General features: G+C 39.1%; 2 protein-coding genes across 4 annotated transcripts; one reads left to right on the forward strand and one right to left on the reverse strand.

Annotated features, from left to right (window-relative positions):
• Positions 1 to 11,403, forward strand: RB195_017056 (uncharacterized protein; the record flags this gene model as incomplete). 2 transcript variants are annotated; one of them, XM_064183881.1, is made up of 27 exons in its annotated part: positions 1 to 83; positions 136 to 173; positions 315 to 387; positions 461 to 507; positions 3,765 to 3,880; positions 4,522 to 4,681; positions 4,787 to 4,923; positions 5,024 to 5,097; positions 5,175 to 5,274; positions 5,346 to 5,462; positions 5,560 to 5,697; positions 5,846 to 5,974; positions 6,045 to 6,248; positions 6,584 to 6,740; positions 7,238 to 7,394; positions 7,458 to 7,557; positions 7,631 to 7,749; positions 8,037 to 8,126; positions 8,946 to 9,066; positions 9,123 to 9,185; positions 9,242 to 9,346; positions 9,516 to 9,640; positions 9,700 to 9,813; positions 10,085 to 10,167; positions 10,233 to 10,342; positions 10,438 to 10,500; positions 11,302 to 11,403. In XM_064183881.1, 27 exons carry the CDS (start codon positions 1 to 3, stop codon positions 11,401 to 11,403), a joined length of 2,925 nt encoding a protein of 974 aa, XP_064039761.1. The 2 variants fall into 2 exon arrangements, with proteins under 2 accessions (XP_064039761.1, XP_064039762.1); XM_064183880.1 differs by lacking the exons at positions 136 to 173; positions 461 to 507 and having other exon boundaries at positions 315 to 394.
• A 1,198-nt stretch (positions 11,404 to 12,601) lies between these two features.
• Positions 12,602 to 21,203, reverse strand: RB195_017057 (uncharacterized protein; the record flags this gene model as incomplete). 2 transcript variants are annotated; one of them, XM_064183882.1, is made up of 5 exons in its annotated part: positions 12,602 to 12,616; positions 16,233 to 16,322; positions 17,218 to 17,291; positions 20,353 to 20,446; positions 21,150 to 21,203. In XM_064183882.1, 5 exons carry the CDS (start codon positions 21,201 to 21,203, stop codon positions 12,602 to 12,604), a joined length of 327 nt encoding a protein of 108 aa, XP_064039763.1. The 2 variants fall into 2 exon arrangements, with proteins under 2 accessions (XP_064039763.1, XP_064039764.1); XM_064183883.1 differs by lacking the exon at positions 21,150 to 21,203 and having other exon boundaries at positions 20,353 to 20,431.
• Positions 21,204 to 21,737: the final 534 nt, after the last annotated feature.

Consider the following 21,737-nt stretch of genomic DNA (forward strand, 5'->3'; position numbering starts at 1 on the left):
ATGTTAGAAGTTAAAGACGACGACAAACTCGTCCCATGTGACTGTTCAAGTGATCTTGACTCATTCGAACGGATTAGTACCAGGTGAGGGATCCGTCTCGAAATTTGGATCCCAACATTTCTGTTCTGGACGCAGGACCCCACATACTTATCACTGTGGAAGTCGTAGTAGAGGTGGGACAGAAAATCTCTTACGTACTTCTCGTAACCTTTATCGAAATAGTTTTACTTCCTGAAAATGATAGGCTCAGAGTAAAAAAGCGTAAAATTACTCTGGTCAGGTTCGTTCCAATTCGTTTCATTTTCGGCTTCCAGGAGACATGAGAACTCGTACAAAAGCCATGGTGGCGGAAATTCGGGCCGGTCCGATGACGTCAATGATGGCTTTGTGACGGGTGATTTGGGTCATCTATTCGCAGCAACAAGATCCAGATTAACCGTTCGTAGTGTTTCGCTGTCAGATCTTCTTCGTGTCTTTGCCCCAAGGAATCTCTAGACCCTCGGTTTGGTGAATTTTCGTTAGATTCTGATTTCGCTTCTACATCCTCTTGAATTCTACTTTTTTTTCCTCAAAATGACATCATTTCTCCATAATTTTCTCGTAAGAATAACAACAATCAGAATTCGTTCTACCCTCTGAATCAACTCCTCCTGCAGTGATTTCACTACTGGAACACATCATTCGAACAATGTATAATTATACAAAAAATTCCTCAGTTGTGCAAATTTTGTGGCCACATGATTCCAAATTATGAATGTCCGCAGGGCTACCACAATTCCGACATGAACCCACTTTTCAGACTCATTGTTACACATGCTCAATTATGCTGTTTACCTTTCACTTGGTCGAGTCAAAAATTGCGCACGTAGAGGAGGGAACCGGATATGCTACTCTACCCGCCGTCGTTAGCGTGTTCAAATAAAATTTTGCATTTAGATAATCAAAAAACATGGGTTGGATGGTTTCTAGGAGTTTGACAGAACCCAAAAAGATGTTTGAACACTAAAATAGTGGAAATGATTGGGAAAATCATTTGGCTGACTAGTCATTTGGATCTCATTCAATATCGAATAGTTAAGCCTTGAGGGAAAATGCAGTTGGGGGCGGGGACACTAAGCTGGGCTCTCATTTCTCGAAGCTCCATCTTACTTTTTCCTCTTTTTTTCAAACTTTGGCTTACATACCATGGATCCTCTGAGACTTAGTACTTATTTTTAAGGGCCCCGATTGATCTAGTTATTTACTTTCAGAAATTAGAGCGCAAGTAAGCGCCCCTCCTCCCCCTCCTCCTCACTGCATTCTATCCAATATTTGCAGATTTCTTCAATTTTTTGTTTTGGCAAGGCAACTAAATTCTGGAAGCTTCCAGCGAGAGTTTTTGTTTTGTTCCCTAAGAACACGTAATGTGTTTCTATGGATTATACTTATTTGTATGTGCTACATCTACGTGTAGATCCTTTGTGGACACATTTTCAATAATGTATAAGATTGTACATACGTATATTGTGCTAGAAGAATGATTATGTATAAGTGCGCCTTCGGCCATGTTTACATGCCGTCCAAGTATCTTGTTGCTTGCAGAAACATAACCTTGCTCTGTGGCTTGCTATAGCCTATTTACTCAGCATCTACGTACGAGCATCTTGCGAGGAGACTTTAGTCAACATTGACCCACCCCACTGCTATCCGTGTCCTAAGCTGAAGCATTTACACACTATTGAATTGTCCTTTCTGTTTCTTTGGAAAAGTACTTATTTCTTCATTTTATCGATATTTTTTCTCTAAGAGAAGGATTCGCGACTTGTAAATACAGAAGATTGACTTAGCGAAGCGTTACTTGCACGAAAGTCAGAGGGTAGATGTGTAATATCAACGGATCTCATTTTATTCGATGTAACTAAGTTCCGTGGAAATTTCCGCTCAGCTTTCATCGCAAACCTAATTTCACTGCATTTGATTTTTGGTGTCCTGGATTGATGTGCATACACACGGCCCAGAACGACCTGAAGCCAGGTGCAATTGCATAAGCGATTGCGCTCGAAATGACGCACTGAGACCCCTACTCATCTCTGCAGTTCAAGTGGAGGGTCCCACCTCGATCGCAATTTCATCAGGCTTTATGTCATTTCGAATTAAGTGAGACCTCTTCACGGTCTGCAGATCTCGATATCTTAACTTTTTCGAGCTTCAATTCCTTAATTTGAGGAATGGGAGCACTCCGGCGCCTGAAATTCTTTAAAGTTCAGTTGCTATACTTACTATTAATCATGTAGAACTAATTACGATTTGCAGGTTAATGAAATTCGTAGCGAATATAGTTAGAATTTCATAGTAGCTATATTCGTCGCTTGTGATCTCACTGCTTCGTTCAAAAACTTGAAGTTTCAAATCCCATTCTTTCAAAGAACTTTTTCAACTGGCACGAGATGTTTATAGTACAATTTTTTCAGAGGATAAGATGTCATCTGCTGAGTACATCGCAAACTTCCTTTTTTTTATTTATTTTTTTTTTTGAGATGCAGAGACCGTTCTATTGAACTATAGAGTCTCTTCACATTTGTAAACCAACAAATAGACCTGCAAGTGAAGCAGCTGTCAGTTTTTTGCTTTACGCTATTTTTCAAGTCGTTTCACGCTATTTTTCAAGTTGTTTCACGGACTTGTCGTTTATCTTCGTTACACGTTTATAGAGATATTTTCTCGTTCTCAATGTGCAGCCACTTGGAAAGGTGTCCGGTTCTTGATTCTAATTAGCGAAATTCGATGTGCAAGTCTACAACCTTCACATTCTCTTGCTTTTTTTTTCAAAACCCACCTAATCTCGTTTTCTGGACGGCCGATGTCCTGTTTGGCCCAGCGATTGGACAATAAGATGTCGAATTGACATTGGTCAGTCGAGAATTAGTACAATAAATTGCGAGGCTTGCCCAATACTGCTTCTGTCGATCATTATTCTTTCTTCAGCGGTACAATCAAAGTAGAAGGATCTTCTTAGCGTTGATCTACTGGGAATTTTTCTAATTAATCCCTAATAAATCCGTGGGTGAACAAGTATGTTTATCCCAGCGATTCGTTCGTGATCGAGTCCATTCGCTTAGTGACAAGCGCCCGTCTAAGTTCACAAGTGATATTATGCGTGAGAGTTTTGAATATACAAACACTTGATCGGACACGCATTTTATTTTATTTTGTTCTTATATTGCATTTTATTTAGCACAATTCTCTTTCATTCTATTAATAAGTGACGCTAAAGTATTGCACTAGTCATGGCTATATTTACATTACTCAATAATTTCCTCTTAAAACGTTGCACTTCAACGCATCATAAGATGGAACTCAGCCAGGTGACTGACCTTCAACGGACACAGCTGCAGTTCTTTTATCGTATCGTCACACAACCTTCACATCGCTCCATTCGTCTCCGTTAATTCATTTCAGGTTTCGTACAGCAAGTTGTTGTTACTCATATGAGTAGTTCTTTCGATGCAATTCATATGTTGGTGTTCATTCTTTTTATGCCACTTATATGATGTTTTTCACGCCGTTCGTGTTTCATTGGAAGAAATGCAAATGTGCGTACGATGATGCGTCACATTGTATCGTCGAATGTTTGTCTTTGAAAGAGCCTCCACATTCCGCACTTAGTTTCATCGTGTTTGTCCATTCATGTACTAATCTTCCAACATATCATTTGAATACTCTTCTCTACTCCGTTAGAATATAAAGTACTCTTCCAGTTTCATTCTTAGGATTCTGATTTCTAGAAGCGCGTCAGCAGCAAGGAATGGAAGCCGCGTTATCGCGAGCTGTAGCTGCTGCCGCTCGCTACGTCGCCGACTCCAATTCCGACAATACCGTAGTTTTTGAGGATGCACTGAAGGTACACACGTCCCTTTCCATCTCTTTCTTCTCTCTTTAATCGTCGCTTTGCTAATCATTCGTAAACATTGGGACCTCACATGATGATCTAGCTCGGGAGATGATCCCGAGTATTTCAGATAACTCTATAGCAACAACGGTGAATTCCGTGAATATTAATGTCATCTTTATTAGTCCACAACTTCTTGAGATTTTTGTGGTTCACAGTATCTTTGATTGTAATTGATGCAGCCTCCAAAAGGATGACGGTGGCATTTCGTTCCCTAGCTGATATCTTATCGTAGTCCGTTAATAATTTCTTGATCATACGTCCAACTGCGTGAATTTTTCTTTTGATTGCACCACAAACTCAGCAGATAACTTATGGAATGACCGAAATTCCTATGCGTTTATGTTGTTGGATTTCTATGCCACCTTGATTTCACAAATTTGAGCCTTAAAGCAAAGTGGTTGATGCTAGAGAGGATGAGAGATCTCCGCTCAAACTTTCTTTCAAAAATACATGTCTGATTTTGATTTTCTTCTACATTCTTAACAGCTTGGAGCTTTTCTCCCAAATTTGTCTTCAGGTCATCTTCTATCTTCACAGCAACATTCAGTTTTGGTTCAAAACAACGATAACAAACGAGATGGTTTTTTCAGACTCTCATTCGTCACCTAGATGGAGTGGATCCAATAGGTCGATTGTCGTTGTCGAATCAATTCGTCACAGAACTACTTGACTATAGCCCGCACATTTTGGCCGCAAACACATCAAGTGCACCAACAAGATCGAAATTGCTCCGATTGCTTTTTAGTTTAGGTTAGTGTGCTGGTTTTGTTCTAGACCTGCTACATTTTTCCGCAAAGTTTTTTCTTGTTAATTTTTTTTCGTCTTTGTGCGCACTTATTAATATTTCTATTTTAGCACTTTATAATGTGAGAATACGAAGGTATCTCTGTGGTGAGCTGCACCTGTGCGGTCCTGTGTTTGATTGCTTGAAGTTATCATTAAAGGAACAGCTTGGTCCTCAAAATTTAATAGATATTCTACGATTACTGCAGGTGCAAACAGTTTTCCTTAAGAAGTAGTCTAATAGCGTTTTGTCTCTTCCTTATTTTTTACAGTGATCTTTTCGATAGAAGTAAGATATAAATGTTTCAGGTTCTTACGTATGAAAAGTGCTTAGTCCTTGGAATATGGGCAAATGATTTAATATCTTTTCTTATGGGTGAAATGTAAGATCTATCAAACTGCCCTGTTTTGTTTTTCTACGTCTTTTTTTTTTCTCTGGGCTATTCAACTGACATTTCAGCATTAGAGAAATTGAAGTGGAGTGGATGCCATATTGTATGGCGATCTTATGCAACTTAGCTAGACTATCCAAATCTGTATGCGGTAGGATAAAGAAATCAGTAAGATTTTGTACTTTTATTTATCTGCACTTATGTAATGTTATCGTCTACTGGTTCCACGAATTTTCCAGTCATCGTACAAAGCATTTTCACGGCGTGTCATCAAATTACTTTCGCACGACTCACGAATTGTTGTTGTTTCATCTCTGGTGCTCGTGGGATATTTAGAAGAGAAAGTACGGGATATGGTAAGTCATTGTCTTAATAGTTCTGAATCATCAGAAAATGAAGAAGGAGTAGAAATTTCATCACAAAGAATTAGTGTCTTAAGTAGGTCGTTTTCAGGTTTACTGCTCTCAGAATATCCATGAAACATTTCAATGTGTGTTTAATGTACTGATAATGGGTGACGGTGACTGCTTGATGACACGACACATAGCTTCAGATCTCCTTCGTAGACTTGTGGTCTCTGAAACGCAAATGGTTTGTCAATTTTTGCTTTCATCATTTAAAAGATTCTAACTCACCTTCTTCACATTAGCGTCTTCAGGGCTAGTTGGAATTATTCATTGCTGCAGTAGTCGCTATGATATCCTTTTTGTTTCTCTGTAGTTATATGGAAACCTTTAAGATCTCATCGGTCCCTGTAATTACATCAACTGGAAAAGATGTGATGAATTATTCGTTTTTCAATCGTTGCATCCAACAAACAGCAGAACTATTTGTCATATTGGACCCGAGGCTAGAAGAAACTGTCAAGGTTAGTCTGGACTTTTCATCTTCTTCACCTGTTTGTTTAGTGAATCATCGAAATCAACAAGATTCCTTAGATTTACAATGTGTTATTGGCGTTCTGTTCGCTCCCTCAGCTTCGTTCACCGGTGTGCTCTGCTATCTTGAGATATGCTCCGACAGAAGCCCGACTAACTACACCCTTAATGGCTATTGCTACCACAGCATCGATATCGATCGAGGATGCTGTACTCCCAGAAATACCACTCAAGGCTCTTCGGCTTCTTACGTACCTGATCAAGGTCGGTTGTATTTCACACAGTCCATTGGCTCTTTCCCTTTTTTTTCAAAAAAAAAAATGTGCTGACGACAATATCGTATTACTCTTGCGTAGACTTACTATTCTGGAATTGAGTCGACGTCGATCAGATTCGAATAGCAGGCTAAATAGTGAGCTCCTTTCAGTTGAACAAGTGGTTCTCTTTCGGCTAATAATGGCGAACCTTCCAACATAGAGATTTATCTAATACGTAGCGACTGCCTGTTCTTCTTTTTTTCAAAAGGAAACTTGGCTTTACTTTCTTTCTTCTGTTCTATAATAATCGAAAACGTCAATTGTGATATCTCTTTTTTTCAGGAGAAAATGGATAGTGGAGAGCCAATATCTGATATGCTCGGGAGCGATCAGTTGTTATCTCTGATAGATTCATCAGTGAAAACATCAGTGGAAACATCGAAACCGGAAGTTATTAACCAATGCCAACGTATTACAGAAGGGCTTCGACTTGCGGAAGGTATTATTCCAAGTATTTTCTATGAATTTTACTTAACAATTATACTGACACAAAATCTATATTAGTTGTCAGCTCTCCAGAATGAGAAGATACCTGCATTAACACAAATGTCATCTTTTCAATTTCTTACGTGCACAGTTGAAAGGACAGATCTGTTCTGCATTGAAAGTTGTCGTACTCTTAGGATAATCTCTATTCAATGGTCTTCAAAGCATTCATAGGGTGCAAATGCACTAAAATGTAATTTTAAATTACAAATAAGCTCCGGGAAATTTTCGATGTTGAGCTCTTTTCAGCAGTGAATACGGTATGAAACGTAATGTGGAATTATTGCGGAGAAATTTGAAAAGTCCCACACACTCCTGTTTTTGCTACCTTACACGAAAATCACCTATCAAAGCTCCAGTAAACAAAATTCGCATGACACTGACATTAACATGGACACAAAATCTCAAAAATGTGACTATGTGTGCTAATTTTTAATAGTGTATATTCAGTATGTAGTGCTGATGAGGAGCTCCGAAATGGTCTTTTTAATGTCACCACGGCTGCGTTATGTGCTCACATCTCTGAGTCGCAACTGATCACCAATCCTGTAGTAGTATTCATGGAGAAGCCGCCACCACAACGTTCAGAAAGAATCGCAGAATGGAGGTAAATGATGTGTAATTTCTTTGCTGCCTATAGAAGAGATAATCTTCAACTTATGTTTTTCAGTATCCATGGAGTAGCTGTTGTTTTGGAATTGCTGCGGTTACTTGCTGCTCTTAAGGATTTTTCTAAACTACACAAAGATCAATACTGGAGATCATTGAAAGTATGTGTTCTGCCTATTTTCCCCTGCTTTCTTACTTGCTTAGAATAGTGAATAAATGTGATTATTCCTCTAGGATCCACGTCTAGTGTCCTTCCTTGCCTATGCTGTGTGCTACGGTGATCATGAGATGGTGCACAATGCTCTCGTACTCTACACTCATTGCTCGCAACTACATGCGTTTCCCAGCAGATGGTTAATAAAGAAATTTCCGGGAATTGTTGAACATTTCCCTTGGGTGTCGTTAAAAAGGAACATTTAAACCAAAATTCCGTGTTTTCTCTTTGTTGGTGTGGAGATCATGAATTAGGTTCAGACACTGAGTTCGACTTTTGACTTAAAAACCAATTTCTAAGAATTACATCCAGTTCCCTATTTTCTGAAATAAATCAGGAATTAGGAAACTATATAGCTATGAGATTTTTTCCTTCTTAAGTTCGTGCTTCCTAAAACTATGTTTTAATTAAGAATTATGTTTTGAGGCTGGGTGATCTTATTGCATCATGTTCTCAGTCGCGACAGTCTCTTAACGAAACCAGGATGACTTCTCCCAACCTTTCTACGGAGATGAGGTGAGCACAAACTGATTGCATATAATTTTTCCTTTGCATGTAATTATCTTTTTCTATGGGGGTTCTCGCTCATGCTATGGATTGAATATGTTGAATATTCTTATAATAATTCGACATGGCTAGTTTCCTGATTTTTCTTATATTTTTTTGCTCATTAAAAACAAAAACCTTCCTCTGAGAATTATTGATTGTTGTGATCCGTCCATTCCCCTCCCATTTTCTTATCGGCTCTATGATGTTGGATTTGCATGGGTTCTCGCCTGCTTCGAATAAGAGTATGAAACACATTCCTTTCTTTCGAAAACAGCGATTTTACTAGTTTTCCATCTTGTAAATGTTGTTTTCTGGTAGCTGAGAGCCTACATCCTTAAAATCCCACCTCATCGCGTTTGTCACAGGAATGCCTGCTTAGGTTTATCAATTTTTGAACGGGACACTATGGCTAGTGCCATGCATATATTCTCTGTGAGTAGCTGCTGAGGAGCAGATATACAAATCTCATTTTTCAAACCTTAAATACCAGGTCCAACAAGGGCGAGTACGGTGACACCGTCGGAGTTAAGTGTGATGTCAATCCTTTTTAGGGTCTAAAATCTGTAAGCCGTAGGAATTATCATCGCCTACTGAATTTTTAAACAATAGAAAATATATGTGCTGTGCACAAAGTACTTCTTATTGCCACTAATCTGACCATTGCTTTGTTGCCCATTTAGCAGTAATAATAGGTCTAGGCTATAGTTATGGTGGTTATAGTTGTTTAGGACTGACTTTCAGTTTTTCGATAATGGCTAGTAAGATGTGATGCTTCATGAACTTTAGGGCTGGTGAACCTATGGATATAGCAACTTCTCCAGTCATGAAGCTATCTCCTGGAAAAAATTCAAGAGAAAATGATTTGCTACTTGATGACCTTCTGAAGAAGATTAGGGACGGATTTAACGTGAGATTCTTTTGATTTGCATGTTTTCATGTTTCCAGTTCAGCGTTCTCACTCAGGTAAAAGATGCGAAGATGTCTGATGTACTGGGTGCATACGAGAAGAAAATATTGTTGCTAGAGGTCCAATTTCTAGTTATAGAGAATCTAATAATTACATTCATAAGAAAATGATTAAGAGGCGGCAGCGAGAACTGGAAATACTGGTGCTGGCGAAGGACCAAGCTCTTGCTCAGAGTGAGAAACTGCGCATGCAGTTTCGTAGTGGCAATAGTGAAGCTGAGGTAGGTATTTTCTTCGTAGCAGTGTTTCATCGAGCATAATTAAGCTTTTCAAAGTGAAGCATATAAAGAAGCTTGGAAGATGATTGCTGGATGATAAATCATCTATCTCTACATTCGATTGATTTCTGTTCATTTTGTAGAACTCTTCAGTACTACTCTAATATTTGAGATGTCCCGAATCCGCTCGCTTGTTGCGGACTGTGAAGTTTTACGTGAGAAGTTGAATGTGACAAACAAGCAGTTGGAGCTCACGCGAGAATTACTGGAAGAGAAAACCGCAGCTTTTCAGGCAAAGTGTGTTTTGAGTTATTATCCTACAAAAGCGCTCATTCCGTTTTTTGTTTTGTTTTTAGCATTGCTCAGCTAACGCGAGAACGCGATGATCTGGCTTCTGAAGTTAACCAAGAGAGAGAACTCGTTTTAGCGACGAATAAGCTCGCTGACGATCTCAAAAGGAAACTGGAAACGTGAGTGTACTCATTTTATGCAGTTTATTCCGTTCATTTTCGCGTGTGCCTTTTCTACTTTCTACGAAAACATGCTTGTCTCATGTACTATTGAAGATGTATCATATTTAATCTTTCTCGAGTTCATACTCAATTAATTGTTAGTTGATTACTATCGCTGCCTTTTGTCTTTCTTCTTTTCTATTGTCTTTTTTTAATGGTCATTTCTAAACGTAATGCATTTGGAGTGGATGTCAATTTCAACTCCTTTTATTGACTCCAACTGATTTAGAACGTCTTCTGCTCTTGTTGAACGCCAGAATGAACTCGTTTTACTGAATCAGGAAAAAGCTCGTTTCGCAGAGTCACTTAATAGTAATGAGTTTGATTTATAAAATTTCCTTCACTCAGAGGAGTTTCTTTATATTTTGTCTTTTCAGAAGTAAGCTCTGATTTGTCCGCTCTTCAAAATTTGCATGCAAACGAATTGAAGAGATTGAACGCTGACATATTGCTTCGCAATGATACAATAGATAAATTATCACGTGAGGTAGGTTGCATCCTATTCGCATTACGATTTTGAAATAGATTTGTTATTGTTGCTTGGAACATGTCTTGACTTTGGCCCAACGCTTATATTGTTAGGCAGAAGCGATGCAGGCGAAGTTGTTATTGAAGGAGCAAGAATGCGATGGATATTTAAAAGAGGTTTGAATTTACTCTTGAAGTTGAATTCCGTACTCTTTTTACTCCTTTCAATTGCCATCAACTCACAAATCGGAAGAAAACGTGTTTGTTGTATTTAGGTGATGCATTGCGCTGAAAGAGTGCGCTAGCCCCCCATACCCTTTGGTTTGTCATGAAGTCTTAGCGAGGCTCTTTTCCATTAGTTTTGCCCTTTGTTCTGCTCGTAAGGTCCCCCTATAGTCTCAGATTTTAGGAATTTAATTTCCGGTTTTTTTTAAGTAGTTTTGCAATACGAAGACATTAAGAAAATACTTTTCAGTTTAATAGTTTTCTTTGAGGCCAGGAAATCTCCCCCGAACTTCCAGTTTGCATGACTTTGATTTCTGTAAGCCGGATGCACCTACGATTACGATTTTGAAGAACGCTTATCATGAGCAGTCGCATAAGGAAATTTAGGAGAAATTCATCCGTCCAAATCCAAATCTTAGAGGCGCCCTAACAACAAAACAAACGATAAAACTAATAGAAAAGTTAGGACTGCGTAATCCTATTCGTGGACTGTATAGCTATACAGACACAGAGACACTGTATAGCTATAGAGACACCGAGGACGCGGTGCGTTATAACGGTACAACGCGTTTTACGCTGACTGTATGCAGATGACGGCAAAGTAACCATAAAACTTGATTCGAAACATGATTTCGAGAAGCAAGGTGATGGACAAGTAAACCCGCTTTTTTTTTAATAGAGAGCACCTGAAAGAAGAATCTTGTCATTAGATTTTGTCTTTCGAGTTCTTCTACAATATGTATCTTTTTTTAGCTGGATTCACTCCGATGTCATGACCAAAAAACGCAAGCTGACTTAGAGCGGATGCGAAAATTGAGAGACGAAATGCGTAAACTGACAGAGGGGTTTGACTAATTTGAATGTTCTTAGGTAGCAGCTAACAACCCCAGTTACTGCTTGCTGATGATTTAGGCTCTACGTGTACATAACTGTTTTAGTGGTTGATTGTTCAAACACTAATAGCTTTCTTTTGTCTTTTTCTAAATTTATTTTCACTTGGATTGTTTATTCAATGTTTTCATAACTCAACACACATGTGATATTTTTCGCACCTTCTTTGCTCTCTGTTTACCTAAGTCAAGCCTTAAAATTTCACTTGATTACTTACTCATCGTCTTCAAGTACAATATTATGTACAATCTATGTTTGCTTTACATCTTTTTATAACGTCTTCAGTGCAATTCATGTTTTAGACTCACTTTGATCATTTTCACTCACGAAATGCTTCGCTAACATTTTTTACGGGTCAACAAGCTTACATGCGAGTGATTCATATACCCTATATCGCACTTATAAACATACATATCATTGTATCTCGAGAATAAAAGTGTTGTTGCTAGCATTCCTTCTCAATATTCTGTCAGTAGGAGCGGGTCTAGGGCAATTAGTTAGAGGTTCTGTTGTCTGCACGATCGATCTGAGGTTCGAATCCGCTCTAGTGCTCACCGAGCCCTTCATCGCCTCGGGGTCGATAAATTGGTACCAAACTTGTCTGGGATGATAAAAACATTGGCTTAACACATGGACTATCCCCGCAAGTCATTGTATGTGCCAGTTCGTAAACCTCAAACGATTCTGAATTGATGTGAACGTGGGGGCGTATCCCAAGGGGATTGATTAACTTTATCTTTTATGCTTTATCCTGTTATTCAAGATGAACAATCCAGTGACCAAGTGTGTGGATTTATGGCTGTAGCTGCTTCTAATGCTTCTGTAACTTCTCTAACATCTCACTTTCTTCAAGAAATCTACAAAAGCTTGCAACAACGTGAACATTTCCGACCGACAGCTACTGCTGTTCACCCTTACAATAGTAGTGGAATGAATGTGATTCAGATGTGGACATAACATCGAGTTTTATTCTTTCACAAGAAAAAAAAAACTCCAATCTATAGAATGAACAGCGTAGAAGAGGCAATTTATTAGATTTGTCACTGTACGACTTAATGTTTTTAACAGTATTGATGTTATGAATATGCTACGAACACATAATACTATTTGAAAAATGTGCTCATCGTGTGAGATTCGTGGTACGACCTGATCTGGTGCAGATTTAGACGGAACGACCCTGAAATGTCGGTATGTTGTCTACCAAAACTTGTGCTCTTCCTAAATACATCAATAATTTCTGCTGTTCCAATAATTAAATTATCATTATCATGCTATATAATAACGCGCTTAGCCCGTGTGTGTGTTTCTGTCTCACGAAAATACTCCATAATGATGCAAAAATTCACAGGTGAGGTGCCTAACCATCGCAATGCAGGTGACACGGCGAACACTCTATCTTTCCACCATTGTCCAAAGCTATACAGGCATGTATGTTGACTTTGATAAGGCAAATTTGTTTCTCTCATATGTTAGTGAGGCTAAATAAACTCTTGTGTGAATGTATACTTCCAAATTTGCAAGCTATCATGCTATATAATAACGAGGTTATTCTGTCACGTGTGTGCGTCGGTGTATGTGTGTGTTTCAGTCAAGAAGTTCCAAAAAAAAGGTAGACGAACACCGCAGCGCCGGTTTGGTGCGCTGGAGCCTCGACGGGGTAAAATTGGGTGCGACGGGTCCTACGGTGTCGAATTCGTGTCCCCGAGCCAGATTGCTGTAAATGCGGTGGGACGGGTCCCACGGGTTCGGAGTGGTGCGCCGGTACCAGAAAGCTATAGAGTGGGGAGAGACTGGTTCCACTGCGTCGGATTGGTGGGTGGGAGCCCCAAGGCGGTAGAATGGATTTCCATGGTCCCTTCGCATATCTATTTCCCAGCATGTCTACTGATGCTGCTAACATCTTTCAAAAAGAGGCAAAACGAAACATGTGCGAACGGCTGCTTAATTGCAATACATAGTAGCCAGCAGTTTACGTGATCTGACATAGAACATTATTTTTATCACTACTATAGTGATATTCACATCATTTCGAGTTAGCACATCATTCTTTACTAATAGTTAAGAACGGAGGAAACTCATACTTTGAATAATGTTTCCAAATTGTGGAGATTTGAGAGAAACATAGATGTAAAGTCAAGTTTGATTGCTCTCCAAATATAGAAGTGACGCACTTATGGAAAAGTATAGAATCTTACGTCTATGCTTAAATTTTCGGGTAAGAAAATTGAAGGGAGCGTTGATAGAAAAAACAATTCTAATTTTACAAAAATGTCGGTATTGTTACCTCTTATTGATCGGTGAAGGCGAGCGAAGCGACCACCAATAAAAAAAGAGAACTAAGCGTGTTATTATATACACCAGCCTGAAGTCCGGCTGAAGACGGAAGGTGTATATAATAACACGCTTAGTTCGTGTGTGTGTGTGCGACTCTCCTGCACCAGTGAGAACTGAACCAGCGCCACTCTCTTGCTGGCAGGCAAGCGTTCTACCACTTAGCCACTGTCAGCAGTTGGAACTCGTTACGTGTAACACACCTGTTAGGACAGGCTACTTTTAGTCATGTGTTAAGGAGAGCATATGAGCCTATATGTGGATTTTCACCTCCAACTCTACAATGCAGTAAAACTGACAAGTGTTTTGATAGTACACAGGTGTATTGAAGGTTTCTGTTCAGTGCATTAACAAATCACAAACTCATCACATTCTCTTTCGAAACATTTCTTCTGGAGTTTTTTAAAGCTGAAGTAAAGCTGAGTTTTTCTTGCAGGACTAAAAAAACAACTAAGAAATCATCAGTTATGATTATTTCTGTCAGTATCATTTACGACGACTTTCCCCAAGTTTTACTGATAAAACATGTTTAAGTAACAGTTACGTTTCCTTGTAGAAAAAACATGTTAAGATGTTCAAGTGCTTAACTTGAACACGAAAAAAAACTGAATATGAAAATTTGTTATACATATATTGCTTGCATTCAATTAAAACTTTTCCTTCTCCTTTTTTTGAATGTTTCAGCTTTTTCAGTATTTGGACAAAGAGTTCTTTTCTATCGTTGGCGATTTCTTCTATGTGGATTATGCTTGTTACTTCGGTCGGTTTGCGTTTGTAATCCTTTTTTTGCTAGGAGAAGCAAATTTTCCAGTGCTCCCTTTCTTCATGTTGTCGTGAAAAAGAAAAACTTGCAGTCGTAACCAAACGTAACATAATAGTAACTTTTTCTTCTACTTCTTCTTTATTGTGATATTTAAAGTGAGATCCTGCACATGTTTTTCCCAGAAAAAAGGTGTGGTATCAGAAACCGAGTTTCACGATGCTGAAGTGGTGCACCAGCGCCAGAAGGCAGAAAGATATGGCGGCACGGGTTTCACAACGTCAGATTGTACGTCCACGTTGGAAAGTATAAATATTGGTGAGTCGAGTCCTTCAGAGTTAGATAGATGCGCCTATGCCGTCATGCAGAAAGATAAAGTGAGACAGATTATATTCCCATAGTTCTGCTTTCTGGGTCTCAGAGTGGTGCGCCTGCACCAGAAAGCAATAGGATCGAGTGGCACGTATTCAACGGCGCCAGTCAGGAATGTAGTACCAAGAGGCAATGGAACATATCACGCGTCATCATGTAAATGCCGCTAACAGAAAGTGGGGAGGGGGGAGGGTTAGACAGGTCTCATAACGTCATAGGGCGTTAACGCCAGAAAGCAGTAAAAAGAAGTGAGACGCCTTGCCTGCATGGCGAATCCGTGTGACCAATCCTATACTCATCATGCTTGCCCGGTGATATCTTCACAAAATATTTATATGCGCGCGTCCAGATGTCCGCTTCAGTAGGAACTAGCGGTTTACTAGTGTTCTGACGTAAGCGGTTAGCGTTATGAGTATGAAGATGTCTATTTAGCACTGTTACACCATTCTATGTTAACTGTTGGGGACGACGACGAAAGAAGCACAAATGTTATAGCAGTAGATAAGGAAGGAATATCATGGTATAAAATAACGGGCTTAGTCTGTCAAATGTGTCTATGTATGCGTGTGATGAAATGTCAGAGCGCAAAGAAAAGGGTCCGATAGTGTTAAATAGGTTATTACCACCAGAAAGCAATAAAATGCGGCGATAAAGGTCCGACGACGTTGAATTGGTGCGTCGACGCCAGAAAGAGCATAGAACTGTACAGTTGGGATTAAAATTTGAATGATCGCAATTGTTGGTATAGCAGTAGCGAGCAATAATTCCAAACCGACTGCATGTCTACTTCCCTGCCTCAGGTTGGTAACATCCTTTCTTCAGAAACTGGAAGGAGGCATGCAAACAGGTGTTTAAATAGTAGCTAAGCGGTTTCTTCCTATCCGACGTAAAACCCTAACTCTTTCAAAACGATGTTGACGTTCACATCATTTCATGATCGCTCATCATCCTATGTTAACTGTTGGAGAAGAGGATGAGAAAATCTAATACTTCAAATACTTCTTCCTGATGGTAGTGGTGTGGAAGGTATATAGGTGTGAAATTAAATTTGAATATTCTGCAAGTGAAGTACCGACCCCATTAAGAACTGTTAAAAATATTCACTTTTTCATTAAAGCTTGAATTTCTTTTTGAAAAAAAATGAACAAAAACGCGTTGCTAGGAGAAGAAAAATTGAATTTTGTAGCAAAAATTTACAAAAAGTGCCACTACTTTCAATTTTCACTTTCAATTTCAAGCGAGAGCCAGAAAAGCGAGAAATCTGAAGTCCAGTGATAGGTGGACGTTCACACTGGTATTATTATACGGCAGCAGTGAAGAATTTTCTCACCATTCGTAGCAAAAATCGGCACATGTCACTGTTTTCGCGTTCTGCTCTTGTCAATATACGGTGCTCGGCCCGCTTCTGTAGTCGTCTCTGCTAAAATAAAGAAATTTCAAATATTTTCCTAGAAATTCCTAGGATCAAATACTTTCCTAGAAAAATTTTATCCCTACGTAGTATGAAGAGTAGGGAAAGTTGAAAGAAAATCTAGGGATTTACAGTCGATTGCAAGATTTATGTTCTCATGGTTGTTGCATTAGGACCTCTCGGTGTGCGGCTGCGTTGCGTTCCAGCTGGCGCTTACACGGCCATCCGAGTTTACGGCGGCGTGTTCGGCGCTTACTGCTTTCGGACGCAAAATTCTTATCACCCCTCTCGATCTTTCGTTGCATAATGGTCGCAATGCGGCGATCAAAAGAACAAAATAATTCCACAATTCTCAGAAGATGCATTTTTAGACAATATTTTCCTATAGGGATCATTCAAATTATTTCCCTTTTCCTTTAAGGACCATTTTATTCGCAATTTTCTTCGTCCATTTAAACAGGCACAACAGCTGCAGGTTAACCGGACAGTAGTTCGGGCAAATTTTTACAGCGTATAGTTGGGTCAAAACGACATGAAGCATGGGAAGTTGCGCGAGCGGCTGCGCTCGAAGCGGCGCGGTGCAACGTAGCGGTTTGGGTCATGTGGGGACTCTCGCTACCGCCACTCTTCTCTGCAGTTCGACATAGTCCCACCTCGATTCCAACCGCTCCCTCCACCGCACCGCTTCGAGCGCAGCCGCTTACGCAACTGTTCGTGCTTCATGTTGTCATTTTGACCCGACTATACATTTCAACGCTCATGTGATCTACAGTGGATAAATAAATGATCAGATGAAATCGTTACGTTGTAAAAAAAAAGAACGAGAGGAGTACAATTCTCAATCTATGCATATGCGTATGCCTGGTTTCTTGGTTTTAATGGAAAATTCGAGAATTTCACTCACTTGCTCGTTGCATACGTCAATAATATCAATGTTGCTGCGTATTGGAATCTCCATTGGCGACTCTTTGAAGTCATCTGAAAGCACATCTAAAACGAAAGTACAGTGCCCTCTTGTAAATTTCGGAAATTTTACGCCTAACTGGAAACAGTTCAATTCATTAGCTGCTCAATTTCTTAGACCTCACGAGCACCTGCTCAGAATATTACAACTGATTAATTATTGACACACGTCATTTTTGAAAATTCAGAGAACTAATTAAGAGCTAGTTTTTGCACCTGTTCGAAGTATTTGTCATTTGTCTCTGGGTCGTGCTGTTAGCTGGAGAGCACTTTTCTCGAGTTATCGATACCAGTACATCAATGATGCACTTTTCTCGACCAAGTTTAGAAGGCAGCGTATCACGAAGTTGACGTGATGCGGAAATCCTGGGGAAAACGGTGGGTTTGGGTGGAGATTACGGGAACGGCCTCACTCAATTCCCCGTAGTCGGATAAACGATAAAAACTGGTAATTTTTTTCGCACTCTCTCTCGTTATTTTATTTACTCGTTGGCCAATCCTCTTTTTTCATTAATATAATACTAATTAATTGATTAATTAATTAAAAATAATTAATTAAGATAATTATTAAAAAAAAAACGGCATGCGTTCCTGCGATGTATGCTGTACATGTTCCGCAGCCTATTCATTGTTTTTATCTGAATAGGCTGCTGAGAGGACCACCAAGGAGACCTCATTGATCTTTGATCGCTCGTTTGTGGATGCGGCGCGTGCACAAGGATGAGCCCACTGACTGATTTTGTGGAAAAGAACTCCGTCGTCCACGCCGGGTTTTTACGACGATTAGAGGTAGATGAGGGAGCCACGCTCGTGATCTACAAACAAAACTCTACGCTTTCCCTGGAGTTTCCTTACCACGTGAATCTCGTGGTACGCTGCCTTTAAATGTCGTTTTCTGCATGTCTACGCACATTCATGGGTGAAATTTTTGCCTGAGTCACGTGAAATACATGTGGCAAAACAAATTGAAACCTAAGATATTTCCCATCGAATCTATCTTACAGACAAACGTAGTGTATTTTCTGGAGTTGTTCATAGGATATTCACAATACGTTCCAAGAATATGGACGCATCGAAATCATCGTCTTTTCCTTTTGCTACCGTCTAATACGAAAAGGAACTATAATCGTTAAAGGGATGCAGTGAGATACTGGAATCTTTCCACTATAGATTAGGGATAGGGGTGTAGATTACGAGTGTGGGCATGCTCACGCTCAGTTCCTCCAAAATCGTCCCGAAAACGGCGCGGAAAACGGGCTTTCGTGTTTTAATTTCCTACGAGGCGCCATATAACGTCCCGCGTCTGCGCGTGGACAAATATCAGTGAGGTCTCCCTAGCAACTTATTCAGTTAAACTAAATATGTTGCTGAGGTACCAGCGCGTGTACAAAGGTGTTTCGTTAGATGGTGCCTCGTCGAAAAAATCGAACACGAAGGCCTTTTCCTACGCCGTTTTTAGGATTGAGGTTTTTAGGATTTTTAGTGTTAGAAGGAGCTGAGTGTCGTCAACTTCTTCGTATGCTGCTTTTAGTTCAACATATCGAAAGATTTACTATTTTATTTTTATTTTGTAAGAACTTTTGAGTTTTATTTGAATGTAATATTAAGGGTATAAAAAAGGTAGTAATGAGGTTGTAACGGCACAATTAGAGAAATTGTCTCAAATTCTTTATCTAGAGTTTCTTTTGAGAAATGAGACTCAGTGGAACACATTCTTTCTGTTATGAGAACAAGTGACCATTGTAGAAAATTTGTAATGGAAAAAGTAAGTAAATTAGAATTTATGAAACAGAAGTGCAAGGCTAACCCCAAAACTGGGCTGAATTATCGTCCACATCTCAGGGAAATTACAAAAGCAGATCTTAAATAATATGTCTAACCTTCTTGAATTCTAGTTAGTTGATTTTTGTTGTCTATTTCTTTCTGAATAAAAAAGTGTGATAAAATAAACTCCATCATTGTTTGAGGAATGAAAAAATAATGCATGATATTATTAAGAAAGCGATGAAAGGTACAGAGCAGACTTAATAGAAGGAAGAAAAATTGAAAACAATACACTAATGGAAAAAGTAAAGACGCATGATGTTAAAAAAAAGCTGTTAAATTTTTTAGATGTAAAAAATTGAACTAGTACAGAACGCGATTCTTTCCAAATGCTTGAATGGTATGAGAAATGAAGCAGAGAAATTAGGCGGAACGTTTTTTTTTTCTACAAAACTTCTACAGAACAGTAAAAGCCTTAATAATTAAAACATTATGTGAAATTTTAAGAAATTGTAATCCTTTGTGATTATTTCGGGGGAACACAATCATATTTTCGTTTCTTTGAAACTTTCAGCGATCCATCATTTTTTCGATGGGTTTTTTTCGACCTTAATTCTGCAGATGTTTGTTACTACAGTGTAAAATGTGTTGTTGGAAAATTATAGAGGAATAATTGTAGACGTATAAAAAATATATAACTGCATTAATGTTAAATGGCAGATGGGAAATTTTCTTACCCTTATCATTAGCACAATTATAAAATGTACACTTTACTATGGAACAAAAGAAAAATGACGCACATACGAGAGAGAATCAATTTGATAGACGCAGACAGAGAAGACAAAACAACCACAGGACGGAAAATTCCTCACTGATCACATGATTATTTCCTAAGCTGACTCTCTAGAGTTCTTTTTCGAATAGCTACTGCGGTAAACGTTTGCACTGATCAGATACTTTTTTTGCGGAAAAATATGCTTTCAGGAAGAAATCGCAGCCCTTTTTTTTCTTGAAATCCTGCAATATTTTTTCAGTGAAAATTTTCTGCCATACTGTATTACTTGCAGAATGGTGTATCTAATGAAACAGCAACAATGATCTCCTTTTTTTAGACATCATGAACCAAAAAAAAATCCCAACGCTGATAAATGCTTGGAATTTTCACAGCTTTTACACAACAAAACCTACTTTTTGCAAATAAAGTCATTCGAAGGCTTAACTTCTGGTGACCTCGTTCAAGAAAAGTAGGATTTTCAGCTGATGTTATTTCAAATTTATTTTTTTTCAACGTCAAAAGAAAAAAAAAACTCACTAAAAGATAGCCAAGTGCCAGCACGTACGACGCTGAATACTGCCAAGCACAGTAACAACAACGTGTTCAATGATGCCATCCAAGAAAGTGGACCCTGAAAATTGTGACGTCATGCACATGCGGAGACGTCCACAAAATGACCGAATCGTTTCGAATTCCTTAACGGATTAAAGAGGAAAAACCATCTCTTAGATTAATGGAAAATAAACGCAGGAAAAAAAGGAGAAATAGAATGAATAATGAAGAGTTCATGATAAAGTTCAATCCAGAAAATACTGCATGTCGTGGTACTCTTAAAAACATGCTTTTGCATGCAAATGTGACAAATAATGGAGAATATTTGAATGAATGAATGAATGGGACCCCGTATGCAGGTCGATTGCTACCACCTGTTCGCGGTGGCCCCGTTTATACTAAGCGCAATCAGTCATACGCACGTGGCACGTACGAGCTGTATAACCTGCACGGTATGTGGCAGAAGTAACTCAGATACTGGAAAAAGGTGCTGTCGTCCGGCACACTGCCAAAGCCGAATCCAAATAGGTAAAATACATAGAGTGGGAATCCTTGGTAGAAAAAAATCGAATATTTGGTAAAAAGCCTTCGTTTCGTTACGCTGAATTACCGGAGATTGTCGATCAGAGGTAGTATGGGGGACTTGATGTCGATACGCAGTTCTTACGGGACCCTCAAGTCTCACGAGACACGGGACACCAGCGGGTGGATGGATTCTGTGCGATATCTTGCTGTAGACTGAAAAGGTTTGGGCAGAGTTATGTTAGTCAAGGACGACACACCTCAGCGAAGATGCGTGCAATCGCCTCAGGCGATAATACCACCCTACCGAGCATCAAGCAAGTCAAGTAAATAAGTATTTTAATGAATGAAAACATTAAATAAAGCGTTTAGAGGGTGGAATGTGAACGGAAAACGTTTCCTTTATGCTATAATGCAAAATCCAGACGAGACGTACGTGTACGTTTAGCGGCGGACAGAGACATTTTGAGGAGATCTGTGTGCGGGTGACATCCTGTAAATCCTCAAGGATTACCGACCGCTACGTAATTGCGAACAAAATTCCCATTATCTCACTCTTCTAAGAAAATCAATAAAGTCAACTCAAAGGAGTGAAGGAATCAACACTAACAGTTGAAGTTTGTTCATGTGTACGTGTGGACGAGTTGCTCCGTCCAGCACCTCTCAATTTATCGTCACCAGGTAAGATTTCAGCATGAATTTATGTACGTATTTATTATAATTATGTAATTATGATGATCTTCTTTGTTTCTGATCATATTCTACTAGATGATAGATGACCTAATCCACGAATTTCTTGTTCATGATCAAATCTCCTAAAAAAAATTTGGGGAAACAAGTTAGAGAAA

This window comes from Necator americanus, chromosome II (genome assembly GCF_031761385.1).
Source record: "Necator americanus strain Aroian chromosome II, whole genome shotgun sequence".
In the NCBI taxonomy this organism is placed as follows: domain Eukaryota; kingdom Metazoa; phylum Nematoda; class Chromadorea; order Rhabditida; family Ancylostomatidae; genus Necator; species Necator americanus.